Source organism: Oryzias melastigma, linkage group LG14 (assembly GCF_002922805.2).
Source record: "Oryzias melastigma strain HK-1 linkage group LG14, ASM292280v2, whole genome shotgun sequence".
NCBI classification, from domain to species: domain Eukaryota; kingdom Metazoa; phylum Chordata; class Actinopteri; order Beloniformes; family Adrianichthyidae; genus Oryzias; species Oryzias melastigma.
Genome location: NC_050525.1, coordinates 3848992 through 3866640, shown reverse-complemented (window position 1 = coordinate 3866640; position 17649 = coordinate 3848992). Strand labels below are relative to the sequence as shown.

Here is a 17649-nt window from a genome sequence, read left to right as displayed (position 1 = left end):
CGTTTTTGGGGCCAAGACAGCAGTTAGGTTAGATACGTGAAGAGTCGGTATGGCTGTCTTGGATTTCAGGTGTAAAATATGTTCTGCTCTTCCAGCTGTATTTCTTACTTACATTACCTACATTTTGAGTTTTTCCAAACCAAATATATAGTTTGAGAAGTAGAGAATCTAGATTATTTACCAAATGATGAATCTGCTCTTTACTAAAATGAGTTCCAGCTAAGATTAATTACCATTTACATTTCACACTACAGAGCAATCGGATTATAAAATACACAGTCAATGAATGGTCTATTTTCTAATTGATGTCATAAACATGCTGCACAGAACTATAATGCTACATTCACCATGGCTGGGTATCACCAATAATTACCAGAATCGATTTGGTTCAATTCACCAAGGCCTTAATCACATTTTTTCCCCGATTCTTTTGATTCTAATTAGATTTTTGCACATATTTCTACGCAATTAAGCATGTCCTTTCAATCTTTCTGTTATTTTCAAGCTTTGTATCCTCTCTCGCCATGTTTGTTTCCTGCTGAACTCTTTGAATGTTGGAGGTTCTCCAGAGAGAAGGGAATCACAGAAAAACTGTATATATATATATATATATATATATATATATTTTTTTTTTTTGGTAGAAAAAGAAATGGATAAAGATCGATCTCATTTTTTAGGAATCGATTATTTTCTTACTGGACTCGGATCGATTCAGATCAATGAATGAATTCTTTAAGCCCAGCCCTAACGTACACATGGAGCATGTGATGCAGGTGCAAGAATGCGCTAAACAGGCGTTCTTGAACACGCTTCTAGCATACTTCAATGTCTGTCGCTACCCAACATTAGCGCATGTACTCACGGTAGGAGGAAGCGTGGTGCAAATCTTATTAATCTTGATCCAGACTTTTTCTTTTACAGCTCTATTTCAATATATGAAAGACTTGGTGTTATGTAACTCTAGCTGGCCACAAATCTGCAATTATTAATTTCTCCTCCATAATTAATTTTCCAACTGAATTAAAAAGTATCCAATCCATAACCTCACTGCCAAATCCACATCCATGATTGGTCAAAGTACAGCTGGTTTAACTCTTGACGTGCATTCAAATGTTGCACGTTTTGCACGTAAATGGACTTTGCCTGCAAGAGTTTTGAATGTGGATGCCAAGACTGCGCAGAAATGAGCATTTACAAGACTTTTTATTAACAGTGGGATTCGATTGAACGCACTTTTTCGAACCTGGTGTGTACGTAGCTTCAGGCACAGACCATCACATCTTCTCGCTTTGGCATTCTTCTCTCTGCTCCAGATTGAGACCAGATTTGCTAGTTTAACATTTTGTTTTATAACATGGTTCAGAAAGTAATTTTAAACCATTTACAGTTTATTTATATAAAGTTAACACACTGTTTTTTGCTGATGTGTGGCATATGGCATATTTTTATAAAGCGCTTTGCTACCTTGTGTTTAGGTCCAAAAGTGCTTTACAGCCACAGTTTCATTCACTCACGAACACACACATTCATGGCAAACGCTGGCGCCAACCTCTAACCACCATAGTACTGTGGGGTTCAGCGTCTCGCCCAAAGACACTTTGATTCAAGGGCAGGAACCAAACCTGCGATCTTTTGATTAGAGGTTGACCTCAGCACCACAGCCGCCCCACACGATCATTTCTTTGAGGGAGGCTCGTTCCCATTTTGGCAGGATGTGACATCATATAACTTGACAGTTTCTGAGGCATTCCCAATAAAAACTCCTCCAAGGATTCATGTGGAAGCGGATTTTTTTCAGACTGTCTATTTTAAAGTTCCTCCATCATCCATTTTCCTTTAATTGCAGAAAGTAAAAAAAACAAACCCACACCATGATGCTTCCACTACTGTGTTTTAAAAAGCCTTTGGGGAGCTATTTGCCCCCTAAAGACGCTGTGCATTAGAATTCAACATTCTCCTGACCTCTATTTTCACAATATTGCCAACGTATTCAAATTTTGCACAGTGAAAAACTTAAACATGTTTTTTGTTATTGTCAGTTATTGTTTAATTGAAAATATTTAAGATATTTATTGAAATATGCACAAGCAGCTCTTAGATACCTCCTCAGTAAATTATTTTAGCTCAAAAATGTTGTGAAGTTCTGCTCTCAGATCACAGCTCCAGGACTTTCCTCAGAACTCAGAAGTTTATTTTTTTAATCAAATGCATTTAAACATTTTTCAACCAAAAGCTTTCAAAGATCTTTAGAGGTTTAATTTGCTTTAATTAGGTTTTATGGACGTCTATGGTAACATGTTTTTGTTTGTTTGTGTTGTTTATGATAAAACACAACAAAAAAGCAGGATTGTGGATTGTTTGTGTCATGTGAGAGAAGAAAGAGAACCAATGTGTCTGTGGTTGCCATAACAACAGTCAGATGAAACAATGATCTCATGTCCATTCAGCTTTAGCTTTGTCATTCACATTTTTCTCAAACCTTTGATCCATTTATTAATTTTCTCTGCATAAAATGTAATCCAGCAACTCAAATTTCAGTTGAAGATGAATCAGTGGTTGATGAAGACTTTCTCCTCTACATATGAAACAGTTTACAGTTCTGTTTTTATAAAGAATGCCAATATATCTATATAGATACATGTTCACAATATGTGAACAGCTCTGACACATTTGAATTTCATAAAGTGTCATTGAACACAGAGGTTTTAATACATCCAGCTTCTATTCCTGCCGAGTCCTGTGCAGAATCATGGATGTTGCTGGAGCCTATCCTAGCCATTTTAGGGAAATTGTGTAGTATACCCTGAACATTATGCCACTCCATCAGAGGGCCACAGCCACACACAGTCATGATTACTCCTGGGATAATTTCGAATCACCAGCTTGTAAGGTACACGTTTGGACTGTGGGAAAAGTCAAAACCCACAGACACAGAACAGCCTAAATAAGTTTTTATCCATTTTTTAGAAGTAGACAAATTCTTTCGATTTTATTTTTTCTATTTAATTTTATGTAACCGTTATTTAACCAGGAAAAATCCCACTGATCTCCTTTTCAAGGGAGTCCTGGTCAGGAGGCAAAAGTTACACACACCCAAGATATGTCGTAGAATTAAAATACGCAAAACAATAAATAAATATGAGGAAATAAAGCAAAATTAAACTAATTAATTAATTAAAAACAGATAAAGGTTAGTGATTTTATTTCCAGGTCCTTCATAAAAGCATCAAACTATGACAAAGTTATGGGCTTTGAAAGTTGAATTGTTCAGTGCCTCTAAAGTAAAATATTATTGTTTTCTTTCTTTTTTTAATGTAAAAAAAGTCTTCTTTAGCTACAAAATCCTGTGAAATCCTGTTTTTATGTGCTGAAAAAAGTACAAAAAGGAGCAGGAGAATCCCTATAGTTACAAAACAAGAAAAAGCTGAAATTTGTCAATAAAAACACAATTATGTTTCTTTCTTATAATTTAATAGTTGTTGGAATTGTTAATTTTTTTTCATTTCTGATCGTCAAAAAAAAATCTATCAAATAATTTGAGTGTTTCTGGCCCTCCCTACCTTTAGTTCAGTGTTTGTAAGTCCATCTTTTTCCTCCGTAATGTGGTGAATCAGTAGTGTGGCTGTAAAACCCTTTGGGCCCTCTAAAAGGAAGTAAAGTGTTATATAGGTTTAAGCCATTTCCCATTGCTGCTTATTATATTTGTTGGTATCTTCGGTGCTTTTGTGTCTGCAGGAGTCACGCGTGTTGTGGGGAACAAGAAGGGCATTTTCACACGCCAAAGGCAACCCAAAGCAGCAGCCTTCATCCTGAAGGAGAGGTACTGGAGGCTGGCCAATGAAACGGGCCGACTCCCACTCTGGACCAAGTACCCCTGTCCACTCTGACGAACTCAAACCAGAGTTCAGGGCCCAGTCAAAGACAGATTTAGAAATTATGCAAGCAAAACGAAAAACTAAAATTCTCTTAGCAGAATATTTGTCTACAAGAGAAATCAAGGTCTGCTAATGTTAGTATTTTTTATTATTTTGGCTTTGAGGACCAATGATGTGGATTTAAACTTTACCCGTAAAGTTTACATCTAAATGCAGAGTTTTAATTCTTTCTAAGGCAGAGAATCACAAATGAAACACTGACGGTTGCTATAACGCCCTGCACAAGGAAAGCAAAGAAGAACTGAAACGTTAAAGATTGTTAAAATCCAAAGAATTCAAGATGATTGTTATTTAATTTAGTCCAAATGGACCAAACTGGTTAATGGCAAAAATATGTGACCAACAGATAACTTTAAATTGGATGTGGTCCCACAAACACAACATGAGGTTTAGCAAGTAGAGAAGGAAACTTCTTTAAAATAAATAGATCAACAAGAGGAACCGTCAGAGTTTGAGCAACGATCTGCTGGTTGGGGTTGAGTATAAATTATTGCTTGACTGACTTTTCTTTTTATTCAGTTAGCCATTTTAAGGAGTTTTGGTTCTTATTTTATAAATCAATTCAACATCTAAGGCAGGTAAATCTTTGATTCCACTCTTTTATTTGCTGAATCTTTGCTATCAGGGAAAAAGGTTGACTTTCACCTTTAGTTCTTTTTTAGCAAGGAAAACAGAACTTTTAACAAATGAGTTAAATAAAGATGGACGTCTGTACAGTAGAACTGGATTTAGTTATAGTAATCTCCTAACCGTCCAGTCCAAAGAGCTCAAACACTTCAATGCTTTTCTCACTAACAATCCTTCATAAATATGTGGCTTTGATTTCAGCTCAAACACATCAAACATGCGACATGCAGTCCAAGCCACGTTAAGAAAGAGATGTTTAAACTCAATAAATGTATGTGGAAAAAATCACACATATAGTTAATTTCTTCACAGGAGACTTAACACCTGGCAGTACGATGGAGTATTAGGGCCACCATAAAATAAAAAAATAAATAAAAGTTTTTTCTTCATGTTACAACTTTATTCTTGTAAAGTACAACTTTTCTCTCGTGATTTTATGGGTTTATTCTTGTAAAATGTTAAGCTTTTTCAAATAAATTTACAACTTCATTCTCATAAAATTACAACTTTTTTCTCATAATTTTATGAATACTTTTGCAAAAGTACAAGATTTTTTTTTATCATACTTTTGATTTTTGTCTCGTAAGATTAAGACTTTATTCCTCACAGGTTTATGACTTTATTTCAGACAAATTAAAAGTCTTCTCTCATTAGTTGGGACTTTATTCTTGTACAATTACAACTTAAAACAAATAATTTATTGTAAATGTTTTTCCCTACAAATTTACAACTTTATTCTGTAAATTTTTAACTTTTTTTCAAGTTTATTCTAGTAAAAGTAATCCTTTTTCTCATAAGTTTATGACTTTATTTGAGTAAAATTACAGTTTTTCCCCTTAATTTTACAATTATACAATTACAATTTATTCTTGTAAAATTACTACTTTTTTCACATCAATTCACGACTCTATTCTTGTAGAATCTCTATTTTTTTTTCATAAAATTACAACTTTTTTCTTATAAATTTACATTTGGTTCTGTAAATTTACAATTTCTTTCTCAAAAGTTGTCATTTTATTCTCATAAAATGACAACTTTTTTTCTTAAAATTTACGATGTCACTCTTGTTATTTTTTCCTCCCATTTTATGGTGGCCCTAATACTAAAATGAAAGAAAAAAAAATCACACATATTAATTTCTTCAGTGGAAACCAGTTCCCTGGCAGAGATAGTGTCACATACAGTATATACCTGTATATGTTCAAAGAAACATATTATACACAGGATTATACACATGTTTTCTGTGTAAAATGTATTTTTTTCAAACCATCATTTTAAAAAAATAATTTTTCTTTAATATCTAAACCTGGTCTGACTGTAAAAATATGATGTTATGTCAAAATCATTGCTGTTTCTTTAAGAGGTTTTTAAATTGAAAATCTGGGGAATGTAATTTTTTTATACATATGTTTGATTTAAGGCAATAAATACAACTTTCCTAATGAGTTGTTCCAAAACAGTATTTTTTATTTCCTTCTAAGTCATTTAAAGTCTGTTTCTTTAAAGGCTTTCCGTTTTAACCGTCCGCTAAAGGGTTAAGTGACGTGCTGGTTGTGGGTGATGGCGTGAGCGTAATCAGACTTTTCGCTATCATTGCCTCAACCCTGAAACAACTGAACTTTGTGTTAAATCTCACTGTGTACACTGTGACTAACTGCATAACCAAAGATTAATGAGAGATTACCCATAGTCTTTAAGCTGTTTAAGATTTTTGCAGCAGCAATGACCCTACATAGATAGATTAAAAATAATCTTTGGTCACTGAAAAATGTAGGACAAACCGCCTCTGTGGATGTTTAAAGAAATCCCTAACATTAACATGAATTTCAGTAAACACTTTTGGGTTAGAATTTGCAATTTTTTTTTTTAATTACAAGTAGGTCATTATTTAACTGTATTTTCTATATTTTCAGAGACTAGTTACAAAAAGGAAATGTTGAATCCCAGCTGTGGTTCATGGGATTAAATAGTAACTCCAAGAAATAATATTTAACTACACTGAATTTAACTAAATCAAAAGTTACTGGTTTTCTAACCCTTTTAACCCACTTTTTTTTTTACAACCCAGCACAGAATACCTACAAAGTGAGACTTGTTAGAAAGCTAAATGTGAATGTTATTGGAAATATGTTTCCACACAAGGCTCAACAGATAAGTCATTTTAAAGAAATAATTTGAATTTTGGAGGGAAAATTTTGATTTTTTGTCGATTTTAAAATGTTTTTTTTTTTTTTTTCTTTTCAGATGGCCTTTGTCTTTTTCTATAGTTTTTGAGCTACACTGAAAACTAAGAAACAACTGTATAAAATAAGCATTTTCCAAATGAGGAATGACATGTATGGATGCACAGGGATTGATCTGCAAAAACAAACAAAAAGCCTAAACCAGGGGTCTGCAGCCTGTTGCTCTGGAGCCACATGCAGCTCTTTTAGCTCTGTAGCATTGAAGAAAAATACAATTTGAAGTGATGATAGATTTGAAGAAGTTTGTTTGAGTTGATTCAATTTTGTCATTTATATTTAGATTTTTAACGTGTCTGATGATTGAGCTTAAATAGGGGTAAAAGGTTAAATCTACTGTCAAAGGTGTTTATCAGAATAAGCCTAAAGCTAATATTCTTATCTTCTGCTGCACAACACTGTTTAGCTGCTGTTTAGAAGCAAAGTTCTAAAAGTATAGAATTACATTTGCATGTATAGATTATCTATAAAGAAAAAGATGGATTATTAATCTGTGTTGACATGTTTGTATTCTATTGGCAAAAAAAAAGAGTGTGGACAATGCTGTTTTACTCTAGGGCTTTTCTTATTTTGAAAGAAACAATGAAATTATAGCAATTATTTATTTCTATATCTATTTTTTATATATTTGACCCAATCACATACAAAAAATGTAAAAAAAATAGGTAAATATAGAAAAATATAACTGTTATAGTTCCAAACATAAAGTGTATTTTTATGAACAGTTATGTTTACAGCTCATTTTTGGTTAGTAAGAAACTGGCCCAAATGGCTCTTTTAGGGTCAAAGGTTGCAGACCCCTGAACTAAATGAGAATGTTTTCAGTCAAAGTATCACATCAACAGTAAATATTCTGGAAAACTGGAGAAAACTCATCACTGCATTACTGTCTATGGGATCCATGCACTAATATTTTCCTTTAAAATATTTTGTTTACATTTCTGAGTATTTCAATGAGCTTTATTGAAGTTTTCTCATTTTTATTTCCATTTTGCTGTAAAAAAATCTTTACATTTATACAGGTTTATGTTAATAAGTAATCAGCATGATTTAACTCAGTAAATCAGTTCAAAAAGAGAAACTCATTGTGCTGATTCATTACACAGGAGTTTTTTTAATGACTGTCAGCTGATAAAAACTCCAATTTCTGTTTCTCAGAAAAAGAAAAGTGAGTTGACACACTAATGAAGTGACAACAGCTGCAGAGGGTTGCCGGTTTCCTGCTGCTCATTCTGGATCAGGCAGCCTCACAACCACGAGAAGAGCAGGACGATGAACCGACGTCCTGCACGGAGGGGGGTGTAGGGCTCGAAAGGTCACAGCTAAAACAAAGCTGGATGTTCAGAAGAGCCCTGCACTGTCATGAAAGGTCGACTGTGTGGAGAAAAGGAAATTATGTACAAAACAGCAGAAATCCCAGCAAACTTCCAAGGATTTTGGAGGAATTAAGGGTGAACTCCAGCAGAATGAAGAGCCACCGCTTACAGACATATCCACAACATGGGCTGCAACAGTCACATTTTATCAGTTAATAACTATTGAGACAGTCATTGGTGACATGTGACAGTGTTGTCTGGAGAAAACTAACAGATGAAGCTGCACTCATACTTATGGGCTCTCCACCAAAAGACCTGATGATTCTCTCTGATGACAAACTATATAGACATCCAGCCAGATGTTTTTTTTTTCGTCTTTTCCAGAAGGGCTCGTCCCGTGCCCTCACTGACAAGCACATCAGTTACTGCTGAAGGACCATCTCTGGGATTAACCAGCACATGTATGCAGTCGTAGATGCAAGGCAGGGAGACTCAGTGAAGAAATGGATCCAGAAAGGGAAATAACCACAAGCAACCTGCTTAACATCTGAAAATACATTTTTTTTTCTCTGAAGAAGTCCCACTTTTGAACCCACAAAAACACAAATCTGGGTCTGGTTCTACTTTTAACCCCTGTGCTTTCCTATAGGGTCCAGATGACCCTACCATTACATTGATGTGTGATCCCTCCCATAACAAAGGTGGATAGGATTTTATGTCTGCCACAAACACCAGTGTAGATAAAAACAAAAAAAAAAGTTCAGTGCGCCGTCTTGTGGGGTCCAGATGACCCCACTTTTAATGTAAACAAGTTTAGGGTAGCACAAGGGTTAACTAACATTGGGTTTCCATAAAAAAATAAACTTACCTGACCCAAACCCCCTCAGAACAAATAGTTTGTATTACAGATGAATAAGATGCCAGATACCGTATAATCATTTCCAAAAAGCTCCTTTGAGGAATTCTGTTGCCAGATCAGTGGCCTTGTGGTAGAGTGTCCACCCTGAGACAGTTCAAATCCAGAGTTGATTCATTCAAAAGACCAAAACATGCCTCCCTGCTTCAAACTCAGCATCACAGCGTTGAATTTGGGGACTTATACCAAACGGTTCCCGAGCGCGACTGTGTCTGCAGCTCACCCCTCCTCCAGGGGATGGGTCAAATACAAATAATAAATTTCACACGCCTAGGTGCATGATGATGGGACTTTAACTTTTTATAACTAAATGTGAAACTAATTTGAGGAGTTCCTGTACAGGCCTGTAGATTCCCAATCATTTACTTACAGATCAAATCCTCTGAGAGTTTAGAAAAGCAATTTACATTTTAACCACTTATATTAAAAATCCACATAAATTATCAACTTTATCTTAGGGCAATTTCTTTGAACTTGTCACGTTGGACGTTATTTTCTGAAAGCAGCCAAAAGCGCCAAAAAGAAAAAAGAAAACCCCCCTCATGTTACAAATGTAAATGACAGGTGGTTTCAGAGGGAATGTTTTAATGGTAGATCATTTCCACATGACAATGACAGTTAAAAATTTGCTCATGTCAACTTGTAGCCAGTTTTCCCTTAAAATGAATCGAGTCGGAATTTTCTTTCACATCCTCCCACCATTCATGTAACACTTTTCCATGTAAGAAAATACAGCATTTTAAAACACATTTGGCAATAAAGAAGCAAAACCCCAGCGAGTCTTCCTCCGCAGAGTTTTCAAACATGGTTTGCCGATTCCTCGCTCGCAGGCCCCTCCACTTTTTTTGTTTTGTTTTTTTACTAAAATAACCCAGGACGTTAACAGTCTATAAAGCTAAAGGGCATCATTAACAATAGAAAGAAATTACAATCGTATTTGAACAGTGTAGTTTTGCTAACAAAGAAGTCTAGCTAGAGGAAATCAACGGTGGAGTTCAGGGAAGAAAAGAGGAGCAGTCAGTGATTTGACCGGGTGTTTCCAATGACCAGGTGTTCTCCTTCACCCCTAACAGATGCTTAACCCTTTGGAGATGTGACTCCACCCTCGGAAAGGCAGGCAGAAGTGCCTGTTGCAGTTACCATTCTCCACGTCAAGGCTTTTACTGTTGCTTCTCGTCTTTGGCTCAAGGCCTCATGATCAAACAGAAGGCACTTTTGTTGGCATTAGTGATGCAACTAACATGGCAGTTATACCTCAGGGCCTAAATAAATATCCATGAAATGTAGCTTTGATTCCTTCTCCCCCACTTTGCTCTAACGTCATCCTACAGTCGCTCTCAGACGTTACTTCGGTGAAGTCGGCTGACCTAAACTGAAACTATGACAGTTTGGCTGAAAGCTAAACTCCCAAAAGATCTGGAGCTTTCAGGAGGCTTGATGAGACGTGAAGCAAACACTTCAGGCTATCTCACAGAGGACCTGCTTCCCTCTCGTCTGCCAAACATCTGATCAACTTCGCTCCACCACTGAACCCTTGGTTCTAACCCTTGGCTGTATGGGATGAAATGGAAGCAACGATGCGTTTGTGGGGAAACTGAAAAGTCTAGTACTAGTGTAACATGTTTGTTTGTAACCTGACAGAGCCAAGTTGGATTGTGCTCCTTCAAAACCCAAAAAGGTTTGCTGATAAATTACATAAATGACCAAATCAAAAAAAAAAAAAATACTTTGATGGTAAACAACTAGTTAAGAGGGGTCAGAACATGCAAGAGCAAACATCTGAAGTCATCCAAATAGCCTTCATGTTTGCCCAGCTTGAGGAAAACTATGTGGAAAAACTTGAAACACCACAGAGATGCGTGGGGGGTGGAAAGGAGCGGCGAGGGACAGTGCAGACAGATGATCCAGGACTCTTTGGAAGTGAGAGTAAGATTGTCCTTTTGACACAAAAACCAGGCGACAGCAAGACATGCATCTTCATTCCCACCCAAGAGTTCAAACCAGAAATTTAAGGATACTTTCCCCGCCAAAGCAGAATCCCACATATGGCTTCACAACTCCAAATCTGCCTGGGTTTTGTTCACGTCTAGCAAATTGTACTTGTTACACAGCTTGATAACTGCTATTGTTAAATTGACATCAAACATATGCAAAAGCCAGATGAGCATTAGTGCAACTGCAAAGGTACTGGACACTTCTTCTGCCGCCAGCCGCTCTGCCTCTGAGCGTACCATCACAGTGGAGCAGCCTTCGCTACCTCGTGGAACTAACAAGTGAAACACTTCACCGCTATCCTCACTCACAAAACGTTACGTCCAATGACAGACGACCACGAGCCGGAGACAACGGAGCAACGAAGGAAAACTAGTGTTTGCCCTACTCCACCAAAAAAATAAAAAGACTGAAACAAAAATATGAACACTCTTTTAGGCACATAAGTCTCGTGGTGGTCAGGAATGCTTTTTGCTCACATAAAAAAAAAAAGATGCTTCAGATAAAATGTGACCGTACAACAAAGCAACTGCACGCCTGACCGGAACCAAAGGAGTCAGGATTCCCCCGCCGCACTGTAAGCACCTTTTCCTTCCGATTTACCGTCGTCTCCTCTTTCGCTTTTTCCTCCTTTCATTTTTTGTGACAACATCACATTCTAGCCTGAAATATTGCTCAGCAGCTATTTACAAAAATCAAACAATCTGGTCTAAACCATCACAAGGTCCTGTGTTTATTTTAGTGGTCCTCATCAAAAACAAAAGTGTAAACATGAAAGAAGAGCTGTTCTGAATGGATTCTCACCCTGCAGACTGTAAGACCACGAGGGTTTGTCTATCTCTGGGGGAGGGGGGGGCTTTTCTCGGCTCCGGGTTTTTAGTGCAGTGAAAGGGGCGAACCATTTGAAGTGCGTCGGGTTAAACGTCCCGTTTCTTCTTCTTCTTCCGCTCCACACTCCTGTGTCTGTTTAAGTGACAGCTGTCCGTGCAGAAATTACGACCTTCTGCCTCAGCTTTGCTCGGGAGTAATAGCCTTCCCGGCCCCTCCCTGACAAAACACACACCCAGACGGCCCCCCAGAAGTGAGAAAAATATTCAACAAGAAAAATGAAATAAAAAATAAATCACCTTTCACTTGCAAATCCTTCAGTGTTTGCAATCAACATTGAGATGTCAGGCCCAACTTTTAAGTTAGGTTTTTTTTTCTATTATTTTTTTTTTAACACACAGCAGAATAAACATGTTTGGAAGCAAGGTCTTCTGGTGGCAAGTCAGATGTTCAGAGGTCACATTTCTTTTGTTGTTGTATTTGTTTTTTTTTTCCTGCCCGGTCTCTGCAGCTCAGTCCTGCTTGGCTTGGAGCTGCTGCTTCCAGGCCTCGTTCAAGTAAACCAGTCGCTTATAGTTGAGAATAAAGAGAATGAAGTTCAGCGAATATGTGGTGATGCAGATGACGCAGAAGTCCTTTAGGACAAAGTAGAGGATGTAGCCCAGGTAGAGCGAACCGACCACCGACAAGATGGATGTCGTCATGAGAAAAAGGGCGGCCATTGCACTGACAGTCATTCCTAAGGCAGGAAACACAAACGTAGAACTCAGCCACATGAAGAACAAACACAAAACTCGCACAAGAAACTGAAACGAAGAAAAAAAAAATCTGATCCATCTGTTGTAACTATTGACTGTATACGAAAACTGGACTGAGTTAGAGTGATGTAACCCATAGAAAATGACATACTTTTGGCTCCAATCAAATGAAGTAAATTCAGTCACCATATTTTTGCAATATGGGCAACATCACGTTGGAGCCAGAAACCGGTAAGCAATGATTTGTCCGAGTTTCTCTGAATCAACATCTCTATAGCAACCACTCTTGCCAATCAGCTTGTTGGAAGGCCACACCTATACCACTTGCGGGTCTGCTTGGGAGAATTTTGTCAAATATTTTTAAGAGACCACATACTTCTATTGAGGCCTCTGATTGGCCAGTTCATGGAGTTATGTAAAGTCAATGGTTGTAACATGAAATAACTGAGATTTCAACAATGGAGAAATCTGTGAGTAGTGGACTGAGTCCCCCCTCCCGCCTGGCGTTCCAAACAGGAAGTAGTTCCCAGAAGTCAAAATCCCATAGACTTCTAGAGAAATAAACAGCTATTCCTCAGTCATAATTGTCTGAATAATCAGTCTTTCTCTGATCCCTTTTTATCATGTTCTTGCTGATCCTAATGTTTTTTATCAATATTTTCTCTGTAGTACAAGTTATTCAAGTTATAAACTGACCAATCGGATGACTCAAAAGTGTGTGATCTCATGTCAAATGTTCAAAACTTTGACGGATTCTCCCGAGCTCGCTTTCAACTAGTAGGGGTGTGGCCTTCCAACAAGCTCACTCCTGATTGGCTAGAGTGGTTGGCAGAGGAACAGATGAATTTCTTAGACCGACTCAGACCAATCACTGCTTATTGATGTTGTCTGGTTCCAACATGGCACAAAAAATGGCAACTGATTGACTTTATCCCGTTGGAGAGCCGCAAATAAGTCATTTTCTTTGGGTGACACCACAATCACTCAGTCAAGTTATCTTATACAGTCGATGGATGATATATAGCTGCAAATATTTGTATTTTCTTGACGTTTGTCCCGACCCTTTTTATTAAAAATAATATGCTAAAAATTCTTTATTTTAAGTTTTAATCAGTTTGCACAAATTTGAGCTAACAAAATGAACAGTATTTTCTACATTGGAAATCATTGAAATTTTCAAGGAAATAATCAGAAAGTACATTAGTAATTTGCTGGACCGTCCTGAAACTGTTATCACATATAATGCATTGTATCCTGGTATATACTGCACAGCATTAAACAGCTCCTGCGCAAATAGAGGGAAATATTTTGGTGAAAGAGCTCTAAAATACCTTTTCATTGATTGCTAATTCATAAAATCCTTAATTTAAGTATTTTTTTAATGTATTCATGCTCACAATTCCTGGTCGAGTCCAGAACTGAAAATGACAGAAGTTTGGAATCAAGTTGGTCTCCTTTAATGCCAATCCTGATCTGGGGTGACGGTTCAGCTTAACTGGGCCGCTGTTGTCTTAGTCAAATGAATGCTAACTGCTGAGGCTACAAGGGCTTCTTGTTCTGCAGCCTCGGGCCAGCAAGTCCACCCGTGAGTGAGTCATCGTCCTTCATGAAGCCAGACGCGCTCATGTTAAAGATGCTTTTTACAAACACCATAACAAATCCAAATTCACATAGCAAATATTTGATAATCATTGTGTACAAGAAAAACTAGCCTGAGGACATGGATTTCTATCCATTCAAACATGCTCAGCTGTCAAATATAGCTGTGACACAGGAAGGCAAAGAGCTGAGTCAGGCCTGTCACTGGAGCAAAGATTACCAACACCTTTAATCTCTTGAATTTGAAAGACAAACAAAGTGGATTTTGCAATAATGACATCTTACCAAGTAGAAGCTGAAATGCATAAAAGACAATTCCATAGACACTGTTCGGTTGGTTCAGTGCACTGTCGTTTCCAAAAATTGAACCCAGGAGTCCAAATCCTCGACCCCACCTAAGATAAAAACATCAGAAAGGAAACAGTCAACATCAACCAGTCAGCTAACATCCATTTACAGATTACATGTTTTCAAATCAACCACAGCAACAGGAGTTTTAAAGAACCGCTTCAATGAAAACTGTGTTTTTAATGAGTTAGTGTGAGAACGCACAAACAGAGCTCTTAGTTATGGGTGACGGGAAAGGGAAGTGGGGTTGCCCCACAATTAAAGAGGTGAATTTTTAAAGAACTCCTACTGCTCTGCAGAAACTATGTCCAAGAAAACAAAAACAGTTTTTTTAATTATTTAAATTTCTGCTAAAACAGCCAAATCAACATTAAAAGACAAACAGGAAAGCTTTTACAATAGATCAAAAGACGGTCGGAGCGGGGCCAAATCGGATGGCTTTTGCTAAACTCTAGCACCAGGTTTGATTCAGACATTCCCAACTACAGCTGATTACAAAAATAACTAAAAAAAAGACTGAAATGCAGAGAAAAAAATATGCACATTATTAACAGGCTTAAAAAAATAAATTATTAAAAAAAAATCAATTGGTGAACAAGTTAAGCGTTCCAGACTTTAAAGGCACTGTAACAAAGTCCCCAATGTACAATTTAATGAGTTTTAATTCTATGATGTGAAGCAATGTCACATTGAATTATTTTTTTTTAAATAACCTCTTTGTTTTTATTTATATTAAAAGGTGAGGCCTTATTTCCACTCACCATTCACACTCTCAAATGATTAATAAACAGTTTATGAAAAAATGTTGGTTAGATAAACCCATATTCTACAGTGTTTCTTAAATTGTACTTGACTTCTGTTATGGATTAAAATTGTCAAATTTAATGATTTAATCTATTTAGCTTTTAAAAAATGCAAAAATTAGATGTTACTATTCACTAAAAACAAAGTAATGAAACTGACTTGGATACAAATGGCATTATCGCCAGCAAATATTGAACATAATCCCAGATCTACGCCACCAAATGAGTTCTGTAGCTGTCCTTGAGACTTCTGCAGCTGTCAGCAGCATGTTATAGTTCCCTCCACAGACGTTCAACACGTTTTTATTCAGAGTTTATGTAACTGTTCAGAACTGTCCAATATTTTGCTCTCAGACAATCCTAATGTTTGTTCCTGTTTTTCTCATATTTGAAGACCCATGACCTGAAGCAAACCAAACTCTCTTAAGTGTGAGCAGCTCATTTGTTTCCAGAATCTGTTGATAATCCTGAGATTTTTTTTTAATTTTTAAAATAAATCGGCACAGATTCAAGACACCCTGTTCCAAATGCAGCAAAGCAGCCCCGACCATTACCACGCTTCCTCCATGTTTTACAGCAGAAAGCATTTTTGTGGTTTGCTTCATTTTTGTTTCTGTGAACATAGAAACTGATAATGTAGAAAAACTAACCAGCTTTGTCTCATTTGTCAAAAGGACATTCTCCCAGAAGCTCTGTGGATTCCTGATATAAAATACCAGAGTATTATAGTATTATAAGTTATTTTATTTTAATGTTTTGTTAGAGAACAATGAAACAAGTCATTTTTCATTGATTGATTTTGGTGCATATTTGTTACTTTTATCGGTTGCAGGAACCTTTGTTTTTGTTTTTATTTTTAACCCCTTCATGTCTGAATTTATTTCCAATCATATACAAATATTCTTCTGTCTTTTTGTTTTCAAAATGATGATAATTTAAGCAGAGTTTTGGATTAAATAATCTGCTGTGAATTAACGACATACAGCGTGGAGATGTTAACAGAGGGATTCCAACATTTTTGTGCATGTGTGTAGATATTTGGGTGGATTCTGACAGCTTGACATTGTGTTAATATTATCTAAACACAGTCAGCAGCCTTGATAGCTTATATTGATATTCCCAATAATGCTTGAATATTCAGTTTTAAACCGCTTGACGAGAGTAGCAAATGTAGATTATAAATCAAAAGTAAAAAATAAACACACCTAGTCAAAAGTAAATGAATTATAGTAACACTTTGGGATCAGCTTACATGATTAGTTGCTGATGGAGTTTCATTACCTCCCTTGCAGCCAGATTAAAGCATTTGCACAGACCTGATTCAAAGCATTGACTTCTGGAGCAGCTATTTTCCTTAAACCCGAGGTTGAATGATAACTGGTAAAGATTAGCATGATTTCATATGACAGCTTTGGAAGGAAACACACATCCGTGCTCCAATTTTTGGACCAGCACAAGTCTTAAATGTCATCAAGACAAGATTTCCAGACTGTAACAACAATCACAACAATGTCGTTAGTTTGATTAAGCTCCTCATTTTAGAGCTAAAGATGGAGATATTAACGCTTCATCAAAGCACAGACCCGTCAGTGGATTGAAGGGACATTTACGAACCGGGTCAGATTAGTTTGTTTGCCCACGCCGGTGTGTTTCTGTGGATAAAAGCCGGCTAAGGAGCAAGTTAGCTGTAGTGCTCCTTTGCTAACGGTTAGCAAAGTTAGCTACTTTTAGCTACGTGGCTAATGCTAATCTTTTTAAATGATTCTTTAACTTATTTCCGGTGGGTTATCTCTTCACCAAAGCGCGGTCCTTCCTGCCTTAGGCTGAGGATGGCAGTTTGCCGCTCCAAGCGGCGGCGGAGCATCGGCCGGCCACCTTTGACAGCTTAAACCGCCCTTCCCACACTGCCACAATAGGAGCCAGCTTCATTGAGCGCCACAGACAGAAGGCGCTCTTCTCGCAATTCAAATTACCTTGAGCTGAAGACTTTCGAACAGCTGATGGAGCTGCTCACATCGCACACCGCCTTGTAGTTCGGATCCCGGGCCTTCTCCCGCTCCACGTGAAAGGCGTATAGGGACAGCAGGATGCCCAACAGGCAAACCAGGAGCCGTGCTATTCTCTCCCACCGAGGGGTGGATACTCTCAGGACGGGCGCCGCCATCACTCTCTGGCCTAGCTGGAGACACGCATACAAACGCAGCGCACTCGCCTGAGACAATTGAGACGTGGATCAGCGTCAGCGCGTGCCACATAGTTAGGGGCGTGGCCTCCCAATTACAAGCCA

General features: G+C 37.4%; 2 protein-coding genes across 7 annotated transcripts in view; one reads left to right on the top strand and one right to left on the bottom strand.

Moving 5' to 3' along the window:
* gusb (glucuronidase, beta) overlaps positions 1-10758 on the top strand; it is a 23569-nt gene extending 12811 nt beyond the window's left edge. Inside the window, exons 12-14 of one of the 6 annotated variants that reach the window (XR_002918584.2) lie at positions 3736-3820; positions 4455-4513; positions 8503-10758. Coding sequence is in view for 3 of the 6 variants with exons in the window: in XM_024265679.2 (XP_024121447.1) it covers positions 3736-3820; positions 8503-8593 (176 nt within the window). In the remaining 3 variants the exon portion in view is untranslated. The other 5 variants (XR_002918583.2, XR_004948995.1, XM_024265679.2 and 2 more) reach the window with 5 other exon arrangements.
* Positions 9603-17649, bottom strand: vkorc1l1 (vitamin K epoxide reductase complex, subunit 1-like 1). Its single transcript, XM_024265709.2, has 3 exons — positions 17336-17649; positions 14497-14606; positions 9603-12593 (listed from the first exon to the last, which is right to left on the bottom strand). The coding sequence occupies exons 1-3, from the start codon at positions 17524-17526 to the stop codon at positions 12367-12369; spliced, it is 528 nt and encodes a 175-aa protein (XP_024121477.1). The 5' UTR covers positions 17527-17649; the 3' UTR covers positions 9603-12366.

Bases quoted from the DNA above. Each gene is read 5' to 3' on its own strand.
- vkorc1l1 (XM_024265709.2), bottom strand. From the start codon at position 17,526: ATGGCGGCGCCCGTCCTGAGAGTATCCACCCCTCGGTGGGAGAGAATA. The intron at 14,607-17,335 runs GTAATTTGAATT...TTTTTATCTTAG, and splicing joins TCGAAAGTCTTCAGCTCAAG to GTGGGGTCGAGGATTTGGAC. The intron at 12,594-14,496 runs GTAAGATGTCAT...TTCCTGCCTTAG, and splicing joins TGCATTTCAGCTTCTACTTG to GAATGACTGTCAGTGCAATG.